The sequence below is a fragment of the Perissodus microlepis genome, chromosome 22 (assembly GCF_051167445.1).
Source record: "Perissodus microlepis isolate ML-2025 ecotype Zambia chromosome 22, ASM5116744v1, whole genome shotgun sequence".
In the NCBI taxonomy this organism is placed as follows: Eukaryota; Metazoa; Chordata; class Actinopteri; order Cichliformes; family Cichlidae; genus Perissodus; species Perissodus microlepis.
The window spans coordinates 6,979,919-7,007,656 of NC_140481.1; the positions used below are offsets into that span (position 1 = coordinate 6,979,919).

A 27,738-nucleotide genomic window follows, 5' to 3' on the forward strand; every position below is an offset into this window, starting at 1 on the left:
TTATTATTGTTATTCCACCTTTCACTACCCCAAGCTCTCTTGCAAAGTCCAAACAGTTGGTTTTGTGCCGTCTAGGATTGTCCAGTGTCATGACAGACAGCCAATTGGATCCTCTGCCTCAGTGCTGGTGTAATTGGGGTCTTCCACTTGACTTTTTTGTTCCATAACCCCCTGGATCATTTAAAAAATTCCAAATGACTGTCTTATGGCGTCCCTGTATAAGGGCATGATCCATGGGGACGCTGCAGGGACACGCTGGAGCTGCATCAGCAATTGTGCCTCACCTGCTTAAGAAGAATTAACTGGGTTCTGAATTGTCGTTGTTGTTGTTATGTCCAGGACGCCGCTGAAAATCTGCGTCCATTGGTGTCTGTGAAGATGACAACCGGGAATACAGGAAAATGCTGAAAAGTGTTGAAACGTGGTCGGGTCCATCATGCATAGTTTACAGTGGTGCCGAAACTCAGGATTGGGGCATGGCGGAAACACGAGTGAGCCAGCCAGAGGAGGCGCTGGCCCAAATGGTAGCCAAGCTTGCGACCATTTGCTACCATAGTTTAAGCATTGCTTTCAATAAATTGCATTCTCAAAAAAGTGTTTTGTCCCTCTCCCATTTCTTCTTGTTGCATGTTGAAGCTCTACTTGGAACCTTGTTAAGATCCAACCATGCAAAATATGATTTATTTATTTATTTATTTTTACCATTTTTCAAGTAGTCTTACACTTGTACTGTATCAAAGTACTTCAGCTTCCTACCATCGCCACACCATGTTTTCTGCAGATATTTATACATGCAAAGGTTGGACATAGCCACCATGACATAATCCATTCATTATTATAAATCTGATTGTGAAGTGTTGTAGAACATCTCCAAACCTTCTGTTTGGATGGGAGCATCCAGTATGAGTGTAGAATATATTCAATAACTTTTTAGCAACAAACATATATACATAGTTTCTTGATAATGAACAAGTTACAGGAGTTTAATGTGAATGGCATGAATTCATGATTGATACTAAATGGCACTGTACCCATTCATCAAGTCTTCAATGTCTAATCAGGTAATGGAGTGAAAAGTGACAAACTGAAAGCAGCATTGCATTTTGTATTCATTTTATTTTGGAGACAAAATGTAGACATACTACATAGCAGAAATATTCACCAGCAATTTTTTTCAAGTCCAAGTCAAGTCTCAAGAATCTAATGGATGAAACTGATATTCTATTGTTAGATAAAAACCGACTAGTCTCTCTAACACTTAGTAAAATGTTATAAATTATCTTATATGGCCTTTGCTGTAAATGCAACAGCATTTAAAATGATAAGTGCATACTCATTCAGGGTTGTTGCAATAAACAGAATTTTGGGTCCAATCCTACCTGCCCCACACAGCAATTCATGACAAGGTCTCAAGACTCGAATCCCAAAACTTTGGTTTGGTTTTTGTTTTGGTCAGGTCTAACTTGCGATTGCAAGTCGCCATCTCTGCTACATAGTGCTTAATAATTGTCATAGATTAACACAGAGGTTCCCAAAGTGTGGGGCCCAGATGTTAGCTCTTTATAAAGTAAAGTTACAGTGGGATACAAATAATATCAGTCTGAACCACAATTTGTTCCCCCGGTTCAAATCACGGACAAACAGTATCCCACAGCTGTTTATGTTCTTGAACCCATTTTGCACAGAGAGGCATTTTTTGAAAAATGTATTGATGGCAATGCTGAATATTATTACACAGGAAAAAAAAAAAACCAACTACACGTGAAATAATTACACCGTGACGCCTCTGCCTTTCTAAATGGAGGGACAGTAACTCCATTTAGAAAGGGTGTGTATATGTAAGCGTATAAAAACTCAAGATAGTAAGATTAACAGTAACAGTATTTTGTCTATATCTGCCAATAAAAGTTTGGGAACCACTGGATTAACAGATGATTCTATTAACAGATGTTTATCTCCTGAGGTCTGAGTCTTCATTACTAACAATCCCAAACCGTGCATGTCAGTTTCAGTAATTGTGTTTTTTGCTGTTTGGTTTTGCTGGTCACTGATTTTTTTTTTTAGAACTAAATTTATATATTCTTAAGGAGTTATGGTTATCACTGATGATGACTTGAAAATGATGAGGAGACAAATGAAAAAGTAAAGGAAATTACCATCCTTTAAAAAAAACTATTTTCTTCTTCATGTGTAATTTAACAATCATTTTATATTCTTCTTCTCCTGGGTGGCCTCCTGTTTTTAACCGTTTGTTTTTAAGGATTTCAAAGTAATGGCTCCAGTTTCCCTCGCTGTCTGCTCCAAACCCAAAGACATTAACCTAAAGAAACAAAGTTTTTACAGTCATTAAGTCTTTAGTATTGAACTTAAATAAATGTTGCCACAAATTGCACTCTTAGCCCTTTCATGCAGGAATTATGAAAACCTCAGTCATGGAAAAAAAAAACTTTCCAGAGTTTTTTTTTATTCCTCTTTAGGCATTCAAAACCCCCAATGTAATTGAAATTTTCTTTATGAACCATTTTTTTCATGGAGTTACAATTCAAAGAAACATGTAAATATGTATGTCAAAGCACTGACAAAAATGTTGAACCTAGTTCTGGAACAGTAAACTACTATTTTCTACAATTTTTTTTAGAAAAAACAAACAAAACAAAGGCATAATGGAGGCATGGGGCACACGACACAGGAGCTCTAGTTTTCCACTACAACTTTATTCACCTCCACACATCAACTGAGGATATCGCACCCAAACACAACAGAACATCTCCTCCAAGCTTGGGTGGGAGTGAAGCCCTCTAGTGGGTCGCCACACATGCCCCCCCCCACCCCACCCCCACAAAAACCCAAAGAAAATGTCTACTAGTCCAGGACCCAGGGCTTAAACAGTCCAGAACGGCTGAGACGGGGAGTAGGAGAACTGGCTGTGGGCTCACCGGGCCGGGAAAGACAGGCTGAACCCTCTGCTGGCTGGACGAGGTGCGGAGCAATCTCCGAGGAAGGGTCAGAGTCCAACTGTCCGGCAGCAACCCTGGGGCCCGGGCCGGCATCAGTGGAGCTTCCTGTAGAACATGAAATCCCCCGAAATCCAATAAAAAATGCTTGGGACCGTTTCAATAACCCGAAACGGGCCGTCATAAAACGGACGTAAGTGGGGCTGATGGGCATCATGCCAAACAAAAACGAAACTAGAAGAGCCCAACGACAGCGGAACAAAAACGTCTGGTAGGCAGTGGTGCGCGGGGCCAGGCACAGAAAAGGTGCACGATGCACAGCAACCATGGATGACTGTCCCACACTGGCGTGTCTTCCAGCACGAGGCCCGTCTGCGAGGACCGAAGGGCAAGGACGGCCGGGTCGGTGCACTGCTCCGCAGCCATGGCGGCGTAGTCGTCACCGACATAAATTGAAGAGGCCAGCGCGCGGGACAGACAGTCAGCGACCAGGTTGGACTTGCCAGCCACGTGCTGAATGTCCGGAGTAAACTCCGATATGGCCGCCAACTGACACTGCTGGCGCGTGCTCCAAGGATCAGAAACCTTGGACATGGTGAAGGTCAGAGGCTTATGGTCAATGTACGTGGTAAAACTGGGACCCTTGAGGAAAAATCGAAAATGTTGTGTTGCGAGATGGAGAGCCAACAACCTTCTGTCGAAAACACTGTACTTACGCTCAGCATCTCAGAGCGTGTGACTGAAAAAGGCAAGGGGCTGCCAGATGCCGGAGACCTGCTGTTTCAACACGGCGCCCAACGCTACATCCAACGGGTTGATGGCCAATGCGATCTCCGCTGATGGGGACGGGTGGGCCAGCAGAGCAGCATTGGCCAGTGCTGACTTCTCCACAGAAAACACACAGATGCGGTCTGGAGACCAGTCAACAGGGTCTTTAGACGTTTTACCTTTTAAAACAGCATCGAGCGGTTGTAACAGGTGAGCGACCCGGGGAACGAAACGATTATAAAAATTGACCATACCCAGGAACTCCTGCAACACCTTAACTGAGGCGGGACGCGGAACGGCTGTGACAGCCTGAACCTTGTCTGACAATGGGACCACACCGTCAGCGGAGATGCGGTGCCCCAGGAAATCCAGGACCGGCAAACCAAACTGGCACTTGGATGGGTTGATGATCAGGCCATGTGCCGCCAAATGCTGAAAAACCTGGTGCTGGCCCACCGACCTGCTGGCCACCAATATATCATCCAGGTAGACGAAAACGAAAGGCAGCCCCACAAAACAGAGTCAATCAGGCACTGAAACGTCTGAGCAGCACCTTTCAACCCAAATGGCATGCGCAGGAACTCCAACAAGCCAAAGGGAGTGATGATGGCGGTTTTAGGAACATCCTCAGCGCGTACCAGCACTTGGTATTACTGACCCCTGCACCAAATCGATTTTGGAAAAAATCGAGGTCCCAGCGAGATGGGTGGAAAAATCCTGGATGTGGGGAATCGGGTAACGTTATTTAAACGTCGAAAATCCCCGCACGGTCACCACCGCCTGTCCGACTTGGGCACCATGTGAAGGGGAGAGGCCCAGGCACTGTTCGAATGCTACATAATGCCCAGGCACTCCATGGCCGCGAACTCCTCCCGGGCAACAGACAGCTTCGCAGGGTCGAGGCGATGCACGTGCGCAAACACCGGAACCAACCATGGGATATAATGCTCAACCCCTTGTTTCGCTGCCTTGCTGCAGAAATTAGGAGTTGACAGTGACGGAAACACAGCAAACACTGAAACACGTCCCCGGGGGCTACCAAATTGGCCCAGATGAGGGGGTTAGCGGCCCGGGTAAAACAGGGCAGCGAAAAGAACGACAGAGCGTCAATCAAACGTCTGTGAGCAAAATCGACTAACAGCCCATGAGCAAGAAAATCAGCGCCTAAGATAGGCACTGAACTGGCATCAACGACAAAGTTCCACTGGAATTCCCGACCGTGGAAACTAGCAGTCACTAACCTTTCCCCATAAGTTGCAATAGGAGAACCGTTATCCGCAATCAGCTGTGGTCCGTGTCCTGCCTCTAAACTGTCCGCGGTGGTGGGCGGGATTACGTTCTTCTGGGAGTCAGATTCCACCAGAAAACAGCGCCTGGAGCATGAGTCTTCAATGAAGAGCAGCCTTTCAATATCATCAGTGACCGCGGTTGCTATGGCACCGTGGCAGTCCCATTTCCTTGAGCCGTAAAAAGTGCAGGGTGGCAGGCAGCGACACGCTCTCAGAATCAGAATCAGCATCAGAAAGACTTTATTTATCCCCAAGGGGCAATTAACATACAACAGAGAAGCATGACACCAAAAACGCTGACGGTAGAAACAAAGTCTTTTCCCACGGTGCCGCTGTGTAGCGGTTCCTGCCGTCAGTGCCAGCCCATCCGCTCCGGTAGGGCTGTTGCCGGTGGGTACGCAGCCAGGCCGTGTCGCGTGAATACAACAGGATTCTCAGCCAAAAATAAGCACAAAACTTTATATCCCAGTCTGGATTCTACAATAAGGCCTGTTTCTCATGATAACTAATTGCCTGTTCTTGTACTGTCACATGATGCATTGGATTCTGTAGAACGTTACGAGGAACACAGTCATGGTGCATCTGGTTACAATCCAGAGTCATCAGATCTTTATTACGTGCCTGATAACTATTTAGAACCAGAGACTTTTGCACAAGCACAGCTGTACAATCTCGTTCATGATCTAAATCTGTCAAAAGACATAGCAGAACTTCTTGCCTTTGAGGCTTAAGCTGAAGCATTTGCTTGCCAAGGATGTTACTGTAAAGAGGTCAAAGTCATAACTTGACAGCATTCTTCACTGCTGATGACTCACTGTGGTATTGTCATGACGTCAACGGACTCTTCAGCAGTTTGTCACACGAGCATGTTCCAAGACACAAGAGCTGAATGTCATCTCTGCAATGATTCTTCACAAAAAAGCTTGAAGGCAGTCCTACTCCATAATGGAAATGCCAGACCAAGTGTGCCGATTGCCCATTCGGTTCATCTAAAGGAGTCCTATGACAACATGAAGACACTGCTTGAGTCAGTTGCATATAAAACTCACCAGTAGTGATCTGTAGGTGACTGGTATGTTGATGGGAATGCAAGATTTTGGGAATGCGAATCACCAAATACTGCTGTTTTCTGGGCCTGTGTACAGTCAATCTACTGTGTCAAGCGTAACTGGCAGCCACTAGATGCCTATGTCAAGTTTCTGCCTCTGGTTGAACCGCATAAAATATTTTTGCCACCTCTCTATATCAAGAAGCTTAATGAAGAATCTTGTCAAAGCCACGGGCAAAGCGAACTCACTACATTTTCAGTACCTTGCTGAAAAGTTTCCAAACATAAGTGCTGCAAAAATGAAGCAAGGGATATTTGTAAGTGTGCAGATCAAGTCAGTTTTGCAGAATGAAGGCTTCAAAAAAACTCTCAACAGCAGAGTTTGAAGCTTGGGAGGCATTCAAGTGGCTCTGCAAAAACTTTGTGGGCATCCACAAGTCTGCTACATACAAGGAAGGAGTTCAGCATCTGCTTGATTCCTACCAAAAACTGGGCTGTCGCATGTCAATGAAAATACACTTCCTACACTCACACTTCTGAATCCTTTCCAGAAAAAGCGCCTTGAGGCATAGCTGGACTAGCCATCGGGCATACTGGGCATTTGCCTGGTGGGCCGATGGTGATTTTTCGTTTTTATGGGCCAATGATTTTTTTTTTTTGTAACGGTATAAACAATGAAAGGTGGTGGATTGGCCAGATGCTGGACGATGTGTAAAAATAACTCAGTTGTTTTTTGGTGGCTATGGTGGAGTTTCCACAGAGGCCAGCAGGTGGATGAGGGTCCAAGTGTCAAGTGAACTGAACTTCAGGTAAGAAGTTATGACCTGCAGTCTGTCTGGGTCAGATATAAACCAAGTTTAGGTGTAGTTTACTTTAGTTTTGCTGACTTTTTACAGTTAGTTACAATAACTGGTACTGCGTACTAGCTAGCATGACGGAGTTTCTATACTGCTGGGCTGATAGTGAAGTTTATTTTGTTCATAAGGTTAGTTAGTAGAGTTGCCAACCATCCAGTAAAAAACTGAATGGTCTCGTATTCAGAGAAAACGTTTCGCATTGAGCTGAAAAGGAACGCAGTTTGTCCCGGATTTCAGCTAGAATGGAAAAAGACACAAAGCTGGAGTTACTCTGTCTTTACGCTGTCAGCTGCTTCTTCTTCTCTCATTCTCTCCCCCTCCCTCTCCTGTAGCTACTTCAATCATGAAACTGATGAATGATCAGCTGATCGGCTTTTCTGACGCAAGTCCCGTCTCTCTTGTTTGTTTATCTCCCACTTTGCGCCAGAAAGAGGAAACCAGCGATGTCGCGCTAAACAACAGCGTGATAAGCTGTTGTTAGAATTTATTTAATATTACTTAGTATCAGCTGATGTTTGCTGGAGCCACAGCCGTAAAAGCAGCTGGTCATGATATTGGTTTGGATATGTGGTGAGAGGGAAACATGAAGATGAAACCAGGAGAGATCCCTGCTGAATCATCAGACCTGAACAGGTGATGGAGAAACAGGTTAACCTTTAAGGTGGCATGAATGAGTTGATGGGAAGTTATGAACTGTTTCTGAGAGACAAATAACACCAGGATCCTTTTCTAAGTAGCTGACAGCTGGTAACTGTGCCGGGGTGGGTCCAGCAAAGTTTTGCCAGGGGGGCAGGTAGGGCATTAAGAGGGAAAGGGGGGACACAAAGAAATACTTTTCTTTTGTATTCTCATTTAAAATGTCTAGCTTTTATTAAATAATTGATAAATTAATCTTACAACCAAAGTTTTTATCTGATGTAAAATGTATAGAAATCATACATATACCAACAGGACAGTGCATATCACTGTCACAACAGTGTTTGTTTTCATTCAAAGGCTTTATGGCTTTAATACCTGGTGGGCCGGTCTCTAGTTAAAAGCGTTTTTGAAGTACAGTGGTAGCTGACTGACACTGGTCATTATATCTATGACACAGTGTTTGCCTATCTGACTTCGCACTGAAAATTGACTTGATTGGTGCCCGCCGTTTAATAAAAAACTGCATGCAATTCTATTGCAAATGAATATTACTAATAATTCAAAAAGTTCATGTGACTGAAATCAGCATGAAAAACTGGTTTAGAAAAGTGTTTTGTGCTTTCTGATGATTACAAAATTTTTTTTGTTGACCCATGTCTTTAGTCTGACATAAAGAAGAGGAAGGTTACAAATGTTCTTTAACCTCTCTGATTTGCTATCATCCTCTCACATCATCACACCCCTTATCTCCACTTCCAATCTATGTTGCATTAACAACAGAGATGGGCAGTAACGCGTTATCCGACTACTTTTTTCAAGTAATGAGTAACGTAAGGGATTACTATTACAAAAATGTAATTAAATTACTGTTACTTTCCTGTAAGCACACTGCGTTACTGCGTTACTAAACTGTCATGATTTTGTTTGTGAAAGTGTCTCATGACAATGACGTAAGCATGTGTGACACCCGTGGCAGCAATAGACGTGTGTAGATCAACAATAGATCATATGGAGTGTGGGAGAGACTATGACCTTGCAGCGTTTAAAGTGTGGACATACTTACATTACATTACATAAGTTTTATTCTGTAAAAAGTGACAAAAACATTAGTGTCCACTGTACACTCTGCGTGGGAAGAAAACTTCTTTCTTCAGCGAAAAATTAAACCTCGAATCTGAGCAAGCACCTAGCACGCTGCCACAGGAATGTTAAATTCACAGAGAAACCCCCGGATCCTCCCACTGACATGACCACTGCGGCACTGGGCAAACCTCCACCCGCCCCACTCCTGCTAAACAGGTGACAATAGATTTAAGAGCGACAGGACTCAGTGCTGCTGAATCTTTGATTTTATTTATTTTTTGCTGTGTTTTACTTGCATCCATTTGAAAGCATGTAAACACAAAACATTATTTTATTTTATATGCTGTAATATTCAGAAAGTAGGTTTAAATGTTAAACAATTTCTTTAAGTCAAAGACAGTTGTATATAATTTCACTTTTGCTTAATGCAGTGTGCATAAAATTAAAAGATTAAAACTAATAAAACAATTCTTAAAAAGAGGCTTTCCATTTGATTCAATTTTATATGATGGATTATGCATAAAAAATTGAATTGGGCTGAAAGGTCTATTGCTTTATTATGTATTCATGTTGTGTATCATGTTTTCAAAAAGTAAGTAAGTAACTTATTACTTTTGAAAATAAGTAATCAGTAAAGTAATTGGATTACTTTTTTGGAGACATAATCAGTAATTAGTTACTATTTACTTTTTTCAAGTAACTGATTAACAAACATCCAGACACAGGCTGCAGACATATGTTGTTTTTCGTATGCATGCGTGCAGCATCGTGTTATCTGATGGCAAGACTATGCATAGCACCTGTTAGCTAATGAAAAGATCATTTTTGGTTTGTTCCCTAGACATTCTTCCAAAATTCCTTGCAGTCAAATTTAAGTTTTATGAGGGTTTTTTTTTTCTAGCAAGCCCTAAATTAATCAGGCAAAAGCTAGATGCAACATTTTTGCATTGCTTTGAAAAGTATTAGAATATGTTAAAATATTATATAAATGATAACTCATTTTTTACTTATTGGTTTGTTAAATACATATTTCTTAGGTTAACCAGCTGAGTGAACATGTTTGTAACTCCATGAAAAATTAGCTGACATCCACAGCTCCTTTAACATCCCGAGATCCACTGACGAAACTGTTAGTATTAAATAATCCCCATCCTCCTTTTTGTTTTATCACTGCCACTGGCATCATCTCTAATCGACTCAGATTGTAAATGCACCAGTATACTGTGGACAGTATTCCTATCACAAGTTGAACTTGAACTCTACAAAATATAAAGATATTAATACATATGACGGCATGCTTTGTGTTTTGCTGGCACATCAGAATATATTATTTCGTGAAAGTTACAGCTTCATAGCAGTTACAGCAGTATAGAAACAGTATTTCTATAAGTTGGCAATATGAATACATATTTACAAGAGCATTCTTCATTAAAGCTGCATCAACCTTCCACTTAAGGAGCTTCAAGAGTACCATTTTTCATGCTTGAAATATATTCAGAACTCCTTTCTCTTGCAAGTGTACTCCATAAACTACAACACTGCATGTGGCAGTGCTGGATAGTTTAACAGCCTCACAAATATGAAGCCTAAAATACCACAATTGCCCTCTAGTGGCTTGCTGCAGCACAGGTACTGTGAGTCTGTTAACATGAAAACACAGGCAAAGGGATAACATAAAATTGGAAGGAAAGTTATAATCAAATAATAATTGTATTACCTAAGATAAAATATAAATTCTATTCTTAGAATGTGTTCAAATGTAATATGTTTATGATACGTTCTGTTCAAATGGTCACGTCACACTATTCTGCCCTACATGGCCATGAATACACTGCATTTATTCAAATCAATTCAATTCAATTCAATTCAATTTTATTTATATAGCGCCAAATCACAACAAAAGTCGCCTCAAGGCGCTTCATTTATAAGTGCAATGTATTAGTTGAGTCTCCTTGACTCCAGCATTGGTCCTGTCTTTACTTGATATTAGATCAGTTTGAAAGTTTGGCATTTGTATACAGTGCTATATGAGAGTTGCATAAAATTATTTTTGGTTGCCTATTTCACACAAATGGGTAGCTCTGTACGTTTGAATGGGAAGAACTTATGTTGGATACCCTTTCAGACACAACCCCAAACGACAATATGTTTCTCCAGTTGGAATCAAACCAGCAACTTTTCACTTGCCAGTCCAAAGTGTTAAAAACTACACAATCAAAGGTGCACTTAAAGTACTAACCATAAATATACTTTCATAATTTACATTACATGAATATATTAGTTTGTGAAATTGCTTCTTAATCAGTTTTTCTTCGAGTATGTCTACAATAAGTTTCAGTCAGACGCATAATGTAGAAGTAGATTGTGTAAGGTGAACATACCTCATCACACATTAATAAGCTGAGAACCACAGCAAGAAAGCCAGTGGATGGATAAGCAGCCTTCTTTCTCAGCCAGACATCATGAACATATTTCATGAAAGCTGGATGAAGGATCGACACCTGTTATGAATCAGACAAATCTTTAAATCTGAGTTTTATTAATTGTTATTTTATGAAGTATATGCACAATATACTAATATACAAAATACTTTAAATAAGCACCACTGTGGCTAAAAGAAGCCACTATTAGTGGCATGGCTTTGTTCAGTGACATGCATGACCTTCTGAGCACATAATTGTCAAGTATGAGCGACTGTTTAAAACAATACCCGATGCAGAACAGAGTAAACAACAAATACTGCAACAAAGTAAAGGCTGAGGGTGGGAAGAGCCATTGCGGGGGGGGCATTACTGGAAAATGTGATGAATTGGGAGCACCCGCTGGGCTGTCCAAATCGCCAACAAACAGTATCCAACATTCTTGATTTTTAGTGGGAGCATACATAATTCTTATTTTAAAAAATTTCATTTATTCAAAATGACGACGTTGATGGCGGGATTGGTTTGTGAGAGAGCGTCTGACGCCTCTGTCTTTCTAAATGGGGGACAGTGACTGCGTGTGTCTATGTAAGCATGCATGCCTGAATTAATGGTAGCGCAAAGTTATTATTGGACTTCTTGGGTATCAACATTTGCCAGTTTTGTTAAGGTAAACCTAAAATACTCACCAAATCTTTGTTAGCTATCTTGTTAGAGTTTGGAGCACCGTTTTCCCTGTTGAAAAGAAAATATATTGTTGAATTTGTTAAAGAAATTATTGTTTAACAAACAAATGCTAATAATTACCTAAGACTTAAGAATCACAATAAGATGTTCTGTTGTTCATAAAACAATTTATTTAACTTTTTTCCATGTAAAAAAAAAAGTTGCTGCTAGCTATGTGAAAAACCAGAATATATCGCGGGCAAAACGCCGGGGCAACACAGCCTACCAAGCCACTCAAGCACAGCAGCTGGCTATCGCTATGACAGAAGCCCGCGATATGTGGATTACGCCCCAGAAGGGAAGGCGGAGCCGCCAGCTGGAGAAGTCAAGTCACAACAGAACCCTGCCTGGCACTAGGCAGTGACACAGAGCCAGGGAGAGAGACCCACTCGCCGGCTGACGTATCAGACACAGCGGGGTCTGACTGGCGTGTGAGTCGGCGAACCGCGGGCTATACGCCAGAGGAACAAAGACGCAGGGCCAAGGCAGGGAAGCAACCTGTAGGGGCCACCCAACCATGGAGCCGCCCAGCCATCCGCAGACAGGGGGCTGGCGGTCTAGCCCACTGAAAGCCAAGTGGGGACTTAACCCGAAGGTCTGCCCCAGGGCTGAGCGGTCGCTAGCGCTGTCTGCAGACTGGGGAGCAGCAAGAGTGAACTTCGAAAACGAGACACCCATGCACAGCGTCGCAGGCCGGAGAACACCCACTCGCCGGCCGAATAATCAGACACAGCGAGGCCCGGCTGGCGTGTAAACTGGCGAAGCGCAGGCAACATGCCAATGGAACACAGCCAGGAGCTGCAGCAGCTGACATGCCAGAGAGAATCCGGCTAAAATAGGCTGGAGAACGCACACTCGCCGCAGCGAGGTCCAACTGGCGTGCAAGCCGGCGAATGCAGGCAACATGCCAGGGGAAGACTGCCCGGAGCTGCAGTGCAGCCAGGAACGTGACTCACCGGGGGTGTCAGCTCACTGAGCGGGCCCTGCCGGCCACGTAAACCCACAACATTTGGGCAATGTGCCAGACAGAGAGCCAGCTCCGCAGGCCGGAGAACTGTCAACTGCTGGCCGAGCCGTCAGACGCAGCGAGGTCCGACTGGCGTATGAACCGGCGAAGCACGGGCAATAGGCCAGGGGAATACAGCCTGCAGCAGAGCTGGCCACTAGGCCTAACACAAAGGATGTCAGGAGGGAGGAGAGTGGCTGGAGGACAGCTGAGCCTAGGCTCTGAGTCCTCCCCACCTCAACTGAACACGGCCATCTCTGCATGCCTGCAGAGGCCCCTCAGCTTCTTTAAAGCGAGGTGGCCGCAGGCCAGACAGACAGTTCCATCAGGCAACCCTAGTCGTCTGACCGGAGCCAAGCATCATAAACATCAACCTCCTGACAATCAACCTCCACCAGCCCAGGCCTCAAGGAGGCGGGGCCATGGGAGGGAATGCCGTGGGAGGGCCCCAGAACCAGGGAACCCAGACATGGGTTCACCCGTCCGGACCCTACCCCAGTGGCAGCCAGAGGCAATCGAAGCTGCTTCAACATCCACCTCAGCTGTTTTATACGTAAGCTGAGGGGCGTAGCCGGGCGTGCCGGAGTGTCTTAAAGAAATATCCACACGCCACGACCAAGGGGGGTCATACCCCGTACATATGGAATATGTAACGGTGTGAAGAGATAGTCTCGATATGCTAGAGAACACGTTTGTGTTTCCACTCTTTAAAGCAAGTTTCCCCATGAAACAGTTGTGGGAACACCCCAGGAAAGACACAGAACCACATATAGTTTCTTTTTTGTGGGTTCAGTTACCCATACATTAGGCTGGGAAATGAGATATAGGCCTGATATTGATATCTCCTAATAGCTGCAGCATTGCTCATAAACTTAAGTCATCTGTGTTGGAGTAAACAAAGGATTTGTGTAGGGGATGATTTCACTGTGACCAGTGTGTTTACCACCTTCAAATGCCTTCTCCAGCGTACATTTGTTTTCAAGCCTACAAATTACAGTGGCACTATGATCTAGAACTGGATCCACTGACACCGTAAAATCACCACCAGGGCAATATTGTGGTTTAAAGCACTTAAAAGTCATCAGCATTAGGTGGATAGATACTACCCCAAATAATTTTTTGCCCCTTTATGTCAGCCAACAAAACAATGACATTTTTTTAACATTTAGTTAAGTTTCATCTCAGCAAAAATGTTATTATTTATTTTGTACTGCTTTCTATTTCTGTGCGCACAGCGCAATCATACACTCGGTATGACAGACAAACGCTTCTGGAGCTACGTTCGTCAGCCAGTTCGGACTTTACAGCGGGTTTCGACTCCGTGGACGCTCTGCTGCCTGGGATCCTTTGTTTACTTGCGCGACGTCGAGGGAAAACAAAGAGGGGGAAACGCGCCGGAGTTTTGTGCCGAACGCGACAGAGAAACAGCAAGATACCTCTCGCCAGCATCCTGCTCGCGAATCTCCAGTCTCTGGACAACAAACTTGACGCGCTGCGTGCACGGATTAAACACCAACAAGACATCAGGAACTGCTGCGTTCTGGCCTTCACAGAGACATGGCTGGAGCCCAGCGTCCCCGACTGCGCCATCACGCCGGATGGATTCACTGTTTACCGGGGAGACCGAACGAAGGACTCAGGCAAGAAAAGGGGAGGAGGGGTGTGCTTTATGGTTAACTCTTTGTGGGCTAGAGATGTGTGTATCTTAAAAACTTACTGCTCTCAGAGCCTCGAGCTACTGACCATTAAAGTCAGGCCTTTTTACCTCCCGAGGGAGTTCAGCTCAGTTCTCCTTTCAGCTGTTTACATTCCCCCACACGCTGACGAGCTGCATTACAGTTTGGTACGGAAGCTGCTCTGCCAGCATCCGTAAATCACTACAGAGGGTGGTGAAGGCAGCAGAGCACATAACTGGGACGAGGCTTCCTGCCATTCAGGACATTTATCTCCAGCGATGTCTCCGTAAAGCACACAGCATCATCAAGGACCACAGCCACTCAGCACATCAGCTGTTCTCCTTGTTACCATCTGGCAGACGTTACAGGAGTCTGTCTGCTCAGACTACAAGACTTAAAAACAGTTTTTACCACCAAGCCATACGACACCTCAACCACAACACTTAAACACACACAACACAGTCCACAGGACGCACTCAGAAGCTACCTTGCAGCTTCACAAGTACTCTGTTTAATCTGCACTGGTCACTCCACTTTATTGTTATTGATATTTATATTTAAAAAGTGCAATACTGTAATTTTCTGCTGCTCATTCCTGGACAATATCCCATCTGCGCCCCCCCGTGTTATATTTATATATAGTGTGAATATATATATATTCATAGATACATATATATTTAGTCATCTTTTCTCTTTTACCACGTCTCTCTAATATTTTGCTCTTTACTATTTTTCTATTTATTTTTTTATTATTTTATTTTATTTTATTTTATTTTATTATATTTTCTTCTACTGTACCATGCTGCTGAGTGACTGCTGCTCGTCAAACACATTTCATTGCAATGTTGACCCTGTGCTAACTTGCATATGACAAATAAAACTGAAACTGAAACTGAACTTAAGGAAACACCAGGAATAAAAACGCTGCAAAAGCATACAGAACACAACGGAAATAGGAAAAACAAAACAGAAATAGGAAATACAACAACAGAAATAGGGAAAAAAGAAAGCACAAATAGGAAAAACAAAAACAGAAATAGGAAAAAACTGATTTCCAAAAGCACAAGGGAAGTGTTTCTGGGAAGACAATAGCAAGACGGACCAGTTGCAGGAACCCGAAACAAGCTAGGCTAACACACTTGCCTTTCATCTTTTCTTTCCTCACAAAACAGATAGATCCTCCACTTCTTTTAAGTGTCTCCCAGCGCAATACTTAGCATATTTTGGTTACTGCAAATTGTCTCCCCAGAAACATTTCCCTGGTGCTTTTGGAAATCTGTTTTTTCCTATTTCTGTTTTTGTTTTTTCTATTTCCGTTGTGTTTTGTTTGCTTTTGCAGCGTTTTTCTCATTGCTGGTGTTTTCTTAAGTTGCAGTCCGTTTGGCTTGTCGGGGCCACTGTGTAAATGAGTTTAAGGGCCAGGAAAGAAAATTAAAATATATAATTTCAATGCCAAACAAAATATACACCATCAATCTGAGCCCTTTAAGGTTTAACTAAATTTTGAACCTTCTTTAATTTGCTTGTTCAAACAGACGAACCTGGATTGCACCTTTACTTATAGTTAGCTAAGACTGTGTTGCAAAGCTATTAAAATCTGAAATTTCATAATGCCATTCCAGTACAGTTGCAGTACAGTTTCTAGCAACATAAGTTTTAAAAGAAATTGAAATATAATTAAAGTGAAGACAGAAGCCATGTTTGGCCTACCCTGGATTTAATGACTTCAGAAGCCACAAAAAGTCAGGTGTTTTGAATGGAAAAAACAAAAGATGAGTGGTGTTGTCCAATCTAGTAGAACTTTCTGGATACATGACATGATGAGTTGTTTTAGTTCCAACATCTCTTTCAAAACCTTTGGTCCTCCCACGGTTGACTCTAAATAGTACAGAAGGATATATAAGTTTACATATTTAGCATTTTAGACACATTGTAATTTACATCACATTATATGCATAACAAAACATAACAAAACTTAGATTTTTTTGTGACATGACTCTAGGCTTTTCAGGTTTTGTCAGTGAACAGTGCTGTTGAAATTAGCTTTTGTGTTTTGTTTTTGTGTAATGATGGTTATAATGTGTGGGGATTATTCTTTTCTATCTTTTATTAAGCTTTGAGCAATGGCATTTGATTAAACATTTATTCCATTTATTAAACATACAGTTTCAATCATGTTATTAACACACATTGCATTTGTGCTCATGATAGAGTTAAGCATACAGTCTAATGAAGGTTAAAAATGTCGTTCAGCGTTATGTCTGAACTGATATATTGATGAAATGACTTGAATGCTGTGAATGAATTCCTAACATGCTTACATACACATAGACATGAAGTATAATTTCTAGGGTAAAAGTGAAAGACATCTTGCTTTGTCACTGCTTGGCAACTAGTGATCCGGGGTCTACAGGAAGCATCTGGAGGAGCCAGACAACCATATAGGGAAAAATGCTGTTAAACACGGAAACTTGTTGAACTGTCGTTAATGATAACCTATACATGTGATGTTTTGTCTAACGCGAGAAGGGGCATTAACCCTGACATAATAAAACCATGCTGAAAGTATGTTTTGACGGGAGATCTGGGTTGACAATATCGAGCTGTGTATCTTTCCACACATGTGTTTAATAAAATCATTGTTTTGACGCACTTGGACCAGTAGTCGTTTGTCTCACACCTCAATCACGAATCGGGACAAATGCCGTTAAATTATTATTACCTTATCACAATATCATGGAAATCAATCAGGGGTCCATACTGAGATCCTCTCAAATTTCCAGAATTCCCCACCACTGCACATCTCCTGCAGCGATCAGGGCGAGGTTCTTCAACATCTGCAATGGGTGTTATTGTCTGAAACACACGTTCTAGTGTTTTATTGTAGACAGTGAAGTTTTGTTTTTCCCCCTGTAAGGGCTGAGAAAAAAGAATAAAGTTTTGCAACCTCAGATCACATCTCTTGTTCAAAACACATTTAGTCTTTAACATTACCCCTGCTAATGACAAAATATCTGCATTGTCTTGGAGCAACTGTGCGCAATAGTGTAATTCCCTTAGGGATTAATAAAGTGTTCTGATTCTAAGTATTCCAATCATACAATATACAAACTTTCTGACTTTTGTCACAGAAACACAATATTCTAAAAATCATGAAATCAATTCAATTTGATTCAATTTCAGTTATTTGATAGATAGCACCAGCATCTATTTCTAAGTGTCTTCAAGGATCAAATGTATGCACATTTGTGTTATTAATTATTGAGATATGTCTGTGAAGGTTCTCAATCATCCAGGTCATCGTAGTCTAAGGAGCTTGGGGGGGAAAAGCGTCTTCGATTTCTTTGAGTTGCTTGAAAACATTTCACTTCTCATCCGAGAAGCTTCTTCATTTCTAGGGTTAAATGGTGGAGAGTCCCAGATTTAAGCCCCGTGGGAGTGTCCCCCAAGAGGGACATGGACCCCCTATTGATCCTCTACCTAATCACATGAGCCAAGGTGTGAAAACGGGTGTAGGTCACAATCAGCCAAGGTTTTGGGTGAGCTCATTGTGAAACCTAACCCCACCCTATCATGTGATTTCCTGAGTGGGCGTTAAGGTGTCTGGGAAGGGATCTCAAAACTGGATTATAGATGGTAGACAGTTGGTGTCGTGAGCCACCGCCTCTGTTCAAAGATGGTCGCTCATAGTAGACATAGTTTTCCTGTGTGGTTTTCTCAAGTCTCCCTGCATCTCCCCTTTATATGGCCTGTATTTGTATAGCGCTTTACTAGTCCCTAAGGACCCCAAAGCGCTTTACACATCCAGTCATCCACCCATTCACACACACATTCACACACTTTAGGTACCACCTTTAGGTCTGTTGTTATTAGTTGTCTCCAGTTTAGGTTATCCTCAGGTTCTGTTTCATACCCACTGTATTTCTGTTTATTTCACTTCACTAATGAAACTCCCTTGCATCTGAAAGCTGTCTGCATCTTGGGTCCTTCATTAAAATCCACATGGCTTGCCCCATGAGCCGTGACAGTACGAACCAGCCACTGTGGACCCCGCTGCATTTAATCCATCCGAGGAGCTCCAGAGGGACGTCACCTACTCTGTGGAGCGGCTAATCAATGTGTCCCCGCAGCATAAGGGGACAGCTATAGCTAATCGGCTACAGCAATTAGTTTCCGGTCTCCCCTGATTGCTCAGCTCACTTCATCCACTCGCACAGGATTTTATTCTGAACGAGCTTCACCTTCGCTCCCCGGGCACTACCACTCACCCAGCCACTACCGCTTCGCTGCTCGGCCCGTCGGTCCAGCCTTCAAATGGGAAGTGGTGCTCACGCCGTTGACGCCCCTCACCACAGTCGGACCCCGGGATTTGAGAGCAGCCGGCTTTGGTGAGTAAAAAGGACAATTTTTCAGTTTCAGACTTTGGACTATTTATTCGGGGGCTGTGTTTTGTGTGACAGAGAACAATAATAACTGTGGATTTCCTGGTTTCCCTGCGGCTGAGATTACTGAGACTGCCTTTTGGGGGCTACATTAAATTCTAATGACTGTTTTTGCTCTGCTCCCTTTGAGCCTGGAGCTATACTAACTAGCACTGCTAATTAGGGATGGGTATCATTTAGGTTTTATCCGATACCAGTACAAAACCGGGACTTTTGAAATGGTGCCGGTGCTTAAACGGTGCTCGAACCAGTGCTTAAAGAATGAAGAACACCAACTTTGTCCAAAAACCTCTCATGTTTAGCTGTTTTTTTGTAAAAAGACAACAATGTTAGCCTTTTCTGCAGCTATAGGGGATTTATGGTATCACTCTTGGCTGGAAGCAGTGCTTAATCAATGGGGAAAAAAACACAAACTTTGTCCAAAAACCTCTCATGTTTAGCTGTTTCCCACTTTTCTTTGGTCATTTTAGCTTTTTTGGCCAGGGTGAAGGGAGTATCTGCCATCAAACAACAAGATGTAACTACGACGGTGTTTGCTAGTTCACCTTACGTGCATTAATTTAATAACGTGGTTAGCCTACTCAACGTAAATTACACACGAGCAACATTAAGCTACTGACCCAGAGAAGAACGGCTGCTGCTGCCATCATCATCCGTCATCATTTCTGCTACACTGGCAGGGCTAGGGGCCAGGACTCTCCTCTTCGGGTTTTTGGGGGATGTTGCTAACTCCGGGACCGATAACAGGCACCTCACGCGCAGTGGATGTGCTTGATGTGAGGTCTCGCAGCAAGCTATCAAATACGGTGCATTTCTCTGATTTTAAAAAAACGCTATGCGTCGCCAGGTGTTTCATCAGATTCGAGGTGTTACCTCCTTTGCATAGTATCACCTTAAAGCACTTGTTGCCGGCTGCTGAGTTTGCATCTTTTGCTGTGAAGTACAGCCAGACTTTTGACTGCTTCGCCTTGGGCATTTTTAATCTGTAGCTCTGCTCTAAAAGAACGTACGTACCTGGGTCCGCCTACTACGCTTGCAAAGGTAAAATGATTGGCTGGAATCCAAAGTGTATGACATCTCAGAAAAAAAAGCACTGAAATAAAGCACCGGAATGTGCGCTGTTTTTCAGTCTGGTTACTACCGTTTATGTCAGAACCGGTGCCATCATGGCACCGGATACCGGTACCCATCCCTACTGCTAATGTAAAGACTGACAATTCTGAGAACTGTTTATCACCTGCTCAAGGTGTAGCTCAGTCAGCTGCCCAACAGCCTTCAGTTCAGGCAGCTGACCTACAGCCTACTGTTCAATCAGCTGCTCAGCTGCCCTCAGCTCAGTCCCCAGTGTCCCCACTAGCTCAGCCACCCATTCGGGCACCATTCTCGCCAATTCATTCCATGCAGGGAGAAAATTTCATATTAACCTGTTGTGTTTCTCATGAACTGGCTACTTTTGAGACAGTTACTTTCTCCAGGGCCTCCCCAGAGGCTAGCTCTCTGCCCTTAGCTGATTCTAGATCCCTGGAGGCTAAGAAGCCAATTGAGAACTGCACCTTGTTAGTGCTGCCTTTCGTGGCACTTCGAGGGTCCAAGGGACCCGTCCAGCCTTCGTTCATCTCCACTGGAGGGTCCGAGGGGCCACTTAAGCCTTCGCCTGTCTCTGCTGGAGGGTCCGAGGGACAGCTCTGCTGGAGGCAGAAGGCTGAGTAAGGGCGCCCTCCGTTTGAGAGGTGTGCCTGCTACTTGCGGCACAGCTACTTGCTGGCTTGAGCGGCACCTAATAACCAACTCGCGAAATAAAACAAAAAAAAACAAACCAACAAACATGAAAACACCAGACATTATTATTTGCACTGATGTTTTTTCGAAATTCTATACGCAAAAAGTGAGTGTGAGAGCCCTCGGTGCGCCTGCTCGCTGCTGAAGTCAAAGTAAATTTTATTTTCATCTCCGCTACATACAGTACAGTATATAGAGAGACGAGACGATGAGGCTCCAGTAAACAAACAATAAATATAAGAAGAGTAAGAAAATAAATATACACTTTAGGACTATGGGTACAGGATCAATAACAATTTAAAATTTATATTTTAAATTGTTATTGATTTGATGATTTAAAGTCTCACACACAACCCGTCGAAAGGGGAGAGAGCCCTGCTGCTTCCAAATAGAGCACATTTCATTCATAATGTTGTAAATCCAAGCCCATGATGTATTCATGATTTGAATCCTGGGTTGTGCGAAATCCCAGAAATTAACCCTATACAAAGTGAATCTGTGAACTAAGGTGTAGGTTTATTACAGGGGTGTCCAAACTTTTTGCAAAGAGGGCCAAATTTTATAAAGTGAAGATGCCTGGGGGCCAATGGTTCCTTTTGACTTTTTTTTCCATAACAAAGTTACATGAAAATATAATGAAGAACAGTTTTAATAGTCACAATTACCTTTATTTTTAAAATAGAAATGTACCTAAATAAAAGACACTCAGGCAAGCATTTACAACTCTAAAGACACAATTCCGCCTTTCATTTATATCTGGAGAGTCAGACAACATTGAACAAACTGTATAGAATACCCTAAATTTCCATGAGTTTGCAATATCTTTGCCTAATGAACATTTAAACAGGAGTTATAAGTAATGAAAAGTGTTCTGTTATCAATAAAGTTTTTTTTTTAAGTGAATTTTGCCCTTGACATTTACAAGACCTTTCAGGAAGCCAAAGTTTTTCACATCTACTGGAAGATTGCACAACTGGAAGTTCACTTGCCGCAAGAAATAAACACATTTGTAAATTTACACAATATGTACACAACACACTCAACTATGAATTAAGAGCATAACATCAACAGTTAAAACCAAATCTTAAGAGTTTAACAAAATACGTTTCCTTTTGTGGATTGCATTAGCGTGCTTTATGCTTTTTACTGTTCAGGAACACATGAGTAATGCAGGGATGTCTCTCCTGGAGGGCTGCTCTTCATTTGATTCAACTGTGCTAAACCAGAAAGAACTAAAACATGCATAGCAGCTCTCCAGTACAGAATTTGGACATCCCTGGACTAATGAGAGGGGTGATACTGAGATCTAGATTTTAGTAAAGCAATCAGGTCTGGTTTGAGGGCAGTGGTTGAGATGCGTAAAATATCACGCAAGTGGGAGTCACTCATCCTTGATCTCAATCGGTTCTTGTTTAAGTTCATAACAGAGAATGTTTGCTCACACAAATATGTGGAACCAAATAAGCTCAGCATTTTCTTAGCAAGAGATCACACTTCAGGAAACCTGTCTTTGTCTAGCTGCCGATAAAAGTCAACAAGAGAACACTGCCGGTGTTTTCCGCGGCACTCATCGTCACACTGCAGCTCAATGAGCTCCAGCTGAAGCTGCGGAGGAGCATCATCAGGGTCCACGGAGAAGGGAGATGAGAAAAGCAGCATGTCTTTTTCAATAGCTGCAAAGTCCTGAAAGTGTTTGCTAAATTCTCCAGAAAGAGATGCGATAGCTGTTGCGTAACTCTTCATTTGGACATTAATGTCCACTGGGAAACTGTCAATAACCTCTTTCAAAACTGGGAAGTGTGCGGTACAGGGCTCTGTTAGGGACAAGTGTCTTTGGAAAAGTTGCAGTTTGGTTCCAAAGGCCTTGATGTGAGCGTATAGTTGGCTCACCACTACGTCTTTTCCTTGAAGATTAACATTCAGCGCATTCAGATACTTCGTGATGTCAACCAAAAAAGCCAGATTTGCTAGCCATACAGGATCAGACAGTTCTTCCATTGGTTGTCCCTTCTCATCTAAAAACTGTCTGATTTCCTCTCTGAGAGAGAAAAATCGCTGTATTGCAGACCCCCGACTTAGCCACCTCACATCATTGTAATAAATTACGTCACCATATTCAGCCTGGATGTCATGCAGAAACTGCTGAAACTGTCGGTGGTACAGAGCTTTAGAGCGAATACAGTGTTGCGTGCCAAGCAAACACTCAGAAATTCTTGCTTCTTCTGTCATGAAAATGTTCTCCACCATTTTCATGACACAGTGTAAGTGTCACAGAAATGGCTTATGTATAAAGAAGTTTAATAGATGGTTCCAGCAGTTAAAATGTTCTTGCTTGTACATTTCTGTGGACAATATTGTAAAGGTGTGTTTATCTTGTATAGGAGACATGTTTATCTTGTCACAAAGAACAAGTTTTGTTACACCGCTATTATCGCAAGGTTTTGGGTGTGATAATATAGGCTGTGAGCCCACGTTTAATAATCACGCTAAGGAGTTCAGCGAGCTATCTGCAAAGGCCTGATTAGTCTACTAGCTGTACAAGGTATTTGTCATTTGCTATAACTGTATTGTAATATTGTGAAAATTTGTAATGTATGGTGTTCTAATTATTTTATGTTTTAATTTAGAATGCACAGGACTGTAAGGTTATTGTTCTAGGACCTCCGAAGTGGCAGGCGGCCACGAGGTAATTTTTTGTTGTTAAAGCAAAAGTGTTACTTTTGATAGACTGAAGCGCTTAAAGCCTTTGTGTTTTATGTTTGTAGTTTTTTCACAGCGTTCAATAAATGCAGCGAAGCGAAGCGAAGTGCCCGTCTTGAAGAAGCCGTGCCTGTGTTGTCATTTCGGAGTTACTCAGTCTTTGACAAAACTTTCAGTGAAAGTTTTGCCATGTTTAGCTATTAACATAGCCACTTTGTAGCTGGCTTTCATGATATTTTTATGTGTCTCACAGGCCCGCATGAAAAATTGCTGTTGCGAAGCCAGAGCAGCTTGGAGTTGCTTCACTTTTTCAGTGCGCTCACTCCCTGTTACCTTGTTATATGTTGCAGCATGTTTAGTCTCGCAGTGTCTCCTAATGTTAAAATCCTTAAACAAGGCAACAGTCTCTTTACAAATCAGGCAAACACAATTGCCTAGTATTTCAGTAAAAAAAAAACTGCAATTCCCACCGCTCCTGAAAGCGGCAGCTCTCACCATCAACCTTTCTCTTTTTTTGTACAGTCGCCACGGCAGAAAAGAGCAGAGAAGGGCGGGCTCGCAGCACAGGTGCAAGTAGCGGGGGGGAGGTGCTGCCGCCATGTGGTGAAAAAAGGAATTACACCTTTAAATTCATGATTTATTTATTCACACTTAGAAAGTGAGCCATAAATTATACATAATTAGACTGAAGCTGTGGGCCACTTGAAATCTGACGGACTTTGGACATGCCTGGTTTATTAGGTGGTATTGTGGTGATTCTCTGGTTGGGAAATGGGTGTTCAATAGTGGTGCAACGGATCACGGTTGATCCGTAATCCGAACCGATCCCACTCCACGGTTCGGTGCGCACGTGATCCGAAGATTCGAAAAAGAAGAAAAAAAAGTATGTGTATGGTGCGCGTGGTGGGTCTGTCAAGCAATAGTTATGGCCAGCGCTAGCAGAGGAGTTTGCGGTATTTAAGCAGCCCTTTGCTCCCTAGTCCGACCGGGCTAAAGCTATTACAGAAGCTATTGGGGTGTTTAGCTGCAGACGTTGTACAAAACAAGGGGTTTAAACTATGATGAATGTGCTTGAGCTACGCAGTGATATCCCGTTGCACGTCCACTTTAGTGGCAAGATCGTTCCAAGCATGTATGAGCAGGAAAAGATTTAAGTTATGGCTGAACTGTCCCAGGCATCTTTTGTTGCTCTAACTACTACAAATGGGTGGACCTCCAGGGCAACGGAAAGCTACGTGACCGTGACAGCTCATTATATCACAGCGCAGTGCGATATAATGAGCAGTGTGTATTATTGTAGGGTCTACCTTACAATATAAAGCGCCTTGAGGCGACTGTTGTTGTGATTTGGCTCTTTATAAATAAAATTGAATTGAATTGAGTGGTAGATACAAAGCCCTATACTGCCCTATACTGTATTATAATTTTTTTTAAATAATTGCGTAGAATGAGTCTTGAATTGAATGTTTTTAACAGACAAAAAATACTTCTGACATAAACGGTAGTAACCAGACCGAAAAGCAGTGCACATTTTGGGGCTTTATTTCGGTGCTTTTTTTTTACTGAGATGTCATACACTTTGGATTCTAGCAATCATTTTACCTTTGCAAGCATAGTAGGCGGGCCCAGGTACGTACGTTCTTTTAGAGCAGAGCTACAGATTAAAAACGCCCAAGGCGAAGCGGTCAAAAGTCTGGCTGTACTTCACAGCAAAAGATACAAACTCAGCAGCCTGCAACAGTGCTTTAAGGTACTGTTCCAAGGAGGTAACTCCTTGAATCTGATGAAACACTTGGCGACGCATAGCGTTTTTTTAAAATCAGAGAAATGCACCGTATTTGATAGCTTGCTGCGAGACCTCACACCGTGCACATCTACTGCGGGTGAGGTGCCTGTTATCGGACCCGGAGTTTGCAACATCCCCCAAGAACCCGAAGAGGTGAGTCCTGGCCCCTAGCCCTGCCAGTGTAGCAGAAATGATGACGGATGGTGATGGCAGCAACAGTGTTCTTCTCTGCGTGAGTAGCTTAATGTTGCTCGTGTGTAATTTACGTTGAGTAGGCTAACCACGTTATTACATTAATGCATGTAAGGTGAACTAGCAAACACTGTCGTAGTTACATGCAGCTGTCTTCTTGTTTGATGGCAGATACTCCCTTCACCCTGGCCAAAAAGGCTAAAATGACCAAAGAAAAAGTGGAAAACAGCTAAACATGAGAGGTTTTTGGACAAAGTTTGTGTTTTCCCATTGTTTAAGCACTGCTTCCTGCCAAGAGTGATACCATATATGCCCTATAGCTGCAGAAAAGGCTAACATTATTATCTTTTTACAAAAAAACAGCTAAACATGAGAGGTTTTTGGACAAAGTGTGTGTTCTTCATTCTTTAAGCACCGGTTTAAGCACCGGCACCGTTTCAAAAGTACAACAACCAGGACATCAGGGGCCAGATCAGAGCCATCACTGTTCATTATTTTCAATCTTAAACTCAGTTGTGTGTCAATTAAATCCAGGTAATGCAAGCCATTTCCAGGCATGGACTCTTCAGTTATGACTGAAACATGGAGCATCTCCAATTGAAAACTGGGTGAGGGGGCTGTGAAGAGATCCTTTTAACACGTTTTTACACACACAAACGCACGCACACACACACACACACACACGCACGGGTCCCCAAAAACAGTTGTCTAAAAAGGATGTAATTTTTTTGTCAAAAAAGTAAACCTTTTGGCTTTAACATCCAAACATCCTATTCATCATCCTATTACATCACCATACTTCCATGATGATATATTTTTGGTCATATGATTATTTATATTGTTTATTATATAATTTTATGATATTCATAAAAATTATAACTGTCGTAAACCTTTATTACTTCCTTTATTACTTCTTCTGTCATACATCATTTGACGGCGGGTCATAAATCACTGGTTTGATACAAAGTACCTATTATCCCTCCAATTGGATACTTCCAATAGGGTTAAAATCTGGGACTCTCCACCAGTTGCTCTTAGAACTGAAGAAGCTTCTCAGATGAGTGGTGAAACTTCTTTTTTTTTTCTTTTGTCATTTTAAAGATATCAATATAAGTAATTGTATTTTACAATTCTTCAGCCAGTTAGAAATACGGGTTGCAAGGATAAAGAGTTGAGTATACATAAAAGAAAAAAAGATAAGTATAAAACAAGGTTTTTTAAACTTATCTAATCCGTAGCTAAACTACGGAGGAATATTTGTGTTGGTTTTTTGGGTGGAGGTAGCACAGACTTGAATATACTGCTCTTGCTGTACCAGTAAACACAGGTGTCATAAAATAAACAAGGGATGGGCAGTTAAAATAAATTTAACATGGCCACAATGGGACAAAGGTTTATTGTAATATGTTTTCATTATTTACCTTCCACCAGTTGAAATCTTCCTCCGAGGGTTTATGTTTCTGTGACATTAAAGGTTTAGGAGATTCACTAATGATGTCATTAAACCAAGGATCACTGTCTGTTAGACATTTGTGACAGGCACAAAGTCTTGACTCCTGATGACAGAAGGTATATCCAGATAAATTCCATAAAAGGATGGAGACCAAAACAATTGCTGTGATACTCAGTAGTGGAGAAATATGCACTCTGAATTTTCCCCTTTTGAAATACATCTTGATGGAGTTCCAATCTGTGAACAAATACAATGTGAGTGAATGTGAAAATTAGCACTAAGCCTTTAAGAAAACAGTAACAGAAATGATAACTCTTTAATTAAAATTATTTATAGTTTGCAATATATTAAGAGCACTGCACTGGAAGGCAGAGAAATCAGATAAACATAGAAGGTTTAATGTCCTCTTTTATTTATGGTATTTGCACAGATAGCATTTACCAGCATAAACCAGCTGCTACATTATGAGCACATCACGGTGTGTTGCCTAAAGTTGAATCAAATAGCATGACAGCCAACAGAAAGGAAAACACAGAACTTAAAATACTTTCAGAGTCTGTCGGTTGGTGTATTTGCATGAATTACTTATGCCATTGTTGTATTAGCCTATCTCTATTGCTGATGAATAACCTAAAATATCATGTCTAATATATCATGTCTAATGTATATATATATATATATATATATATATATATATATATATATATATATGTATACACACACACACACACACACACACACAAACACACACATATAGTGAGAGAAAAATACATTTGGGAAACTTAATGACTGGAGGTTCAGTACAAGATTAGTGTGAGATGAGACAGAGTGTAAATTTAAGGTGTCTTACCAGCAAAGAGATGAAATTACAAAAGCAGGAAAATGAGTCAAGAAGAACCTGTATGATACATCTATCAAGC

The 27,738-nt window shown here is 42.1% G+C and overlaps 1 protein-coding gene across 1 annotated transcript; it reads right to left on the reverse strand.

Moving 5' to 3' along the window:
* Window positions 1-1,105: 1,105 nt before the first annotated feature.
* LOC146362502 (CMP-N-acetylneuraminate-beta-galactosamide-alpha-2,3-sialyltransferase 1-like) lies at window positions 1,106-27,738 on the reverse strand. Its single transcript, XM_084920197.1, has 7 exons — window positions 27,669-27,738; window positions 26,787-27,055; window positions 17,189-17,385; window positions 16,177-16,344; window positions 11,748-11,793; window positions 11,020-11,139; window positions 1,106-2,320 (listed from the first exon to the last, which is right to left on the reverse strand). The coding sequence occupies exons 2-7, from the start codon at window positions 27,036-27,038 to the stop codon at window positions 2,153-2,155; spliced, it is 951 nt and encodes a 316-aa protein (XP_084776323.1). The 5' UTR covers window positions 27,039-27,055; window positions 27,669-27,738; the 3' UTR covers window positions 1,106-2,152.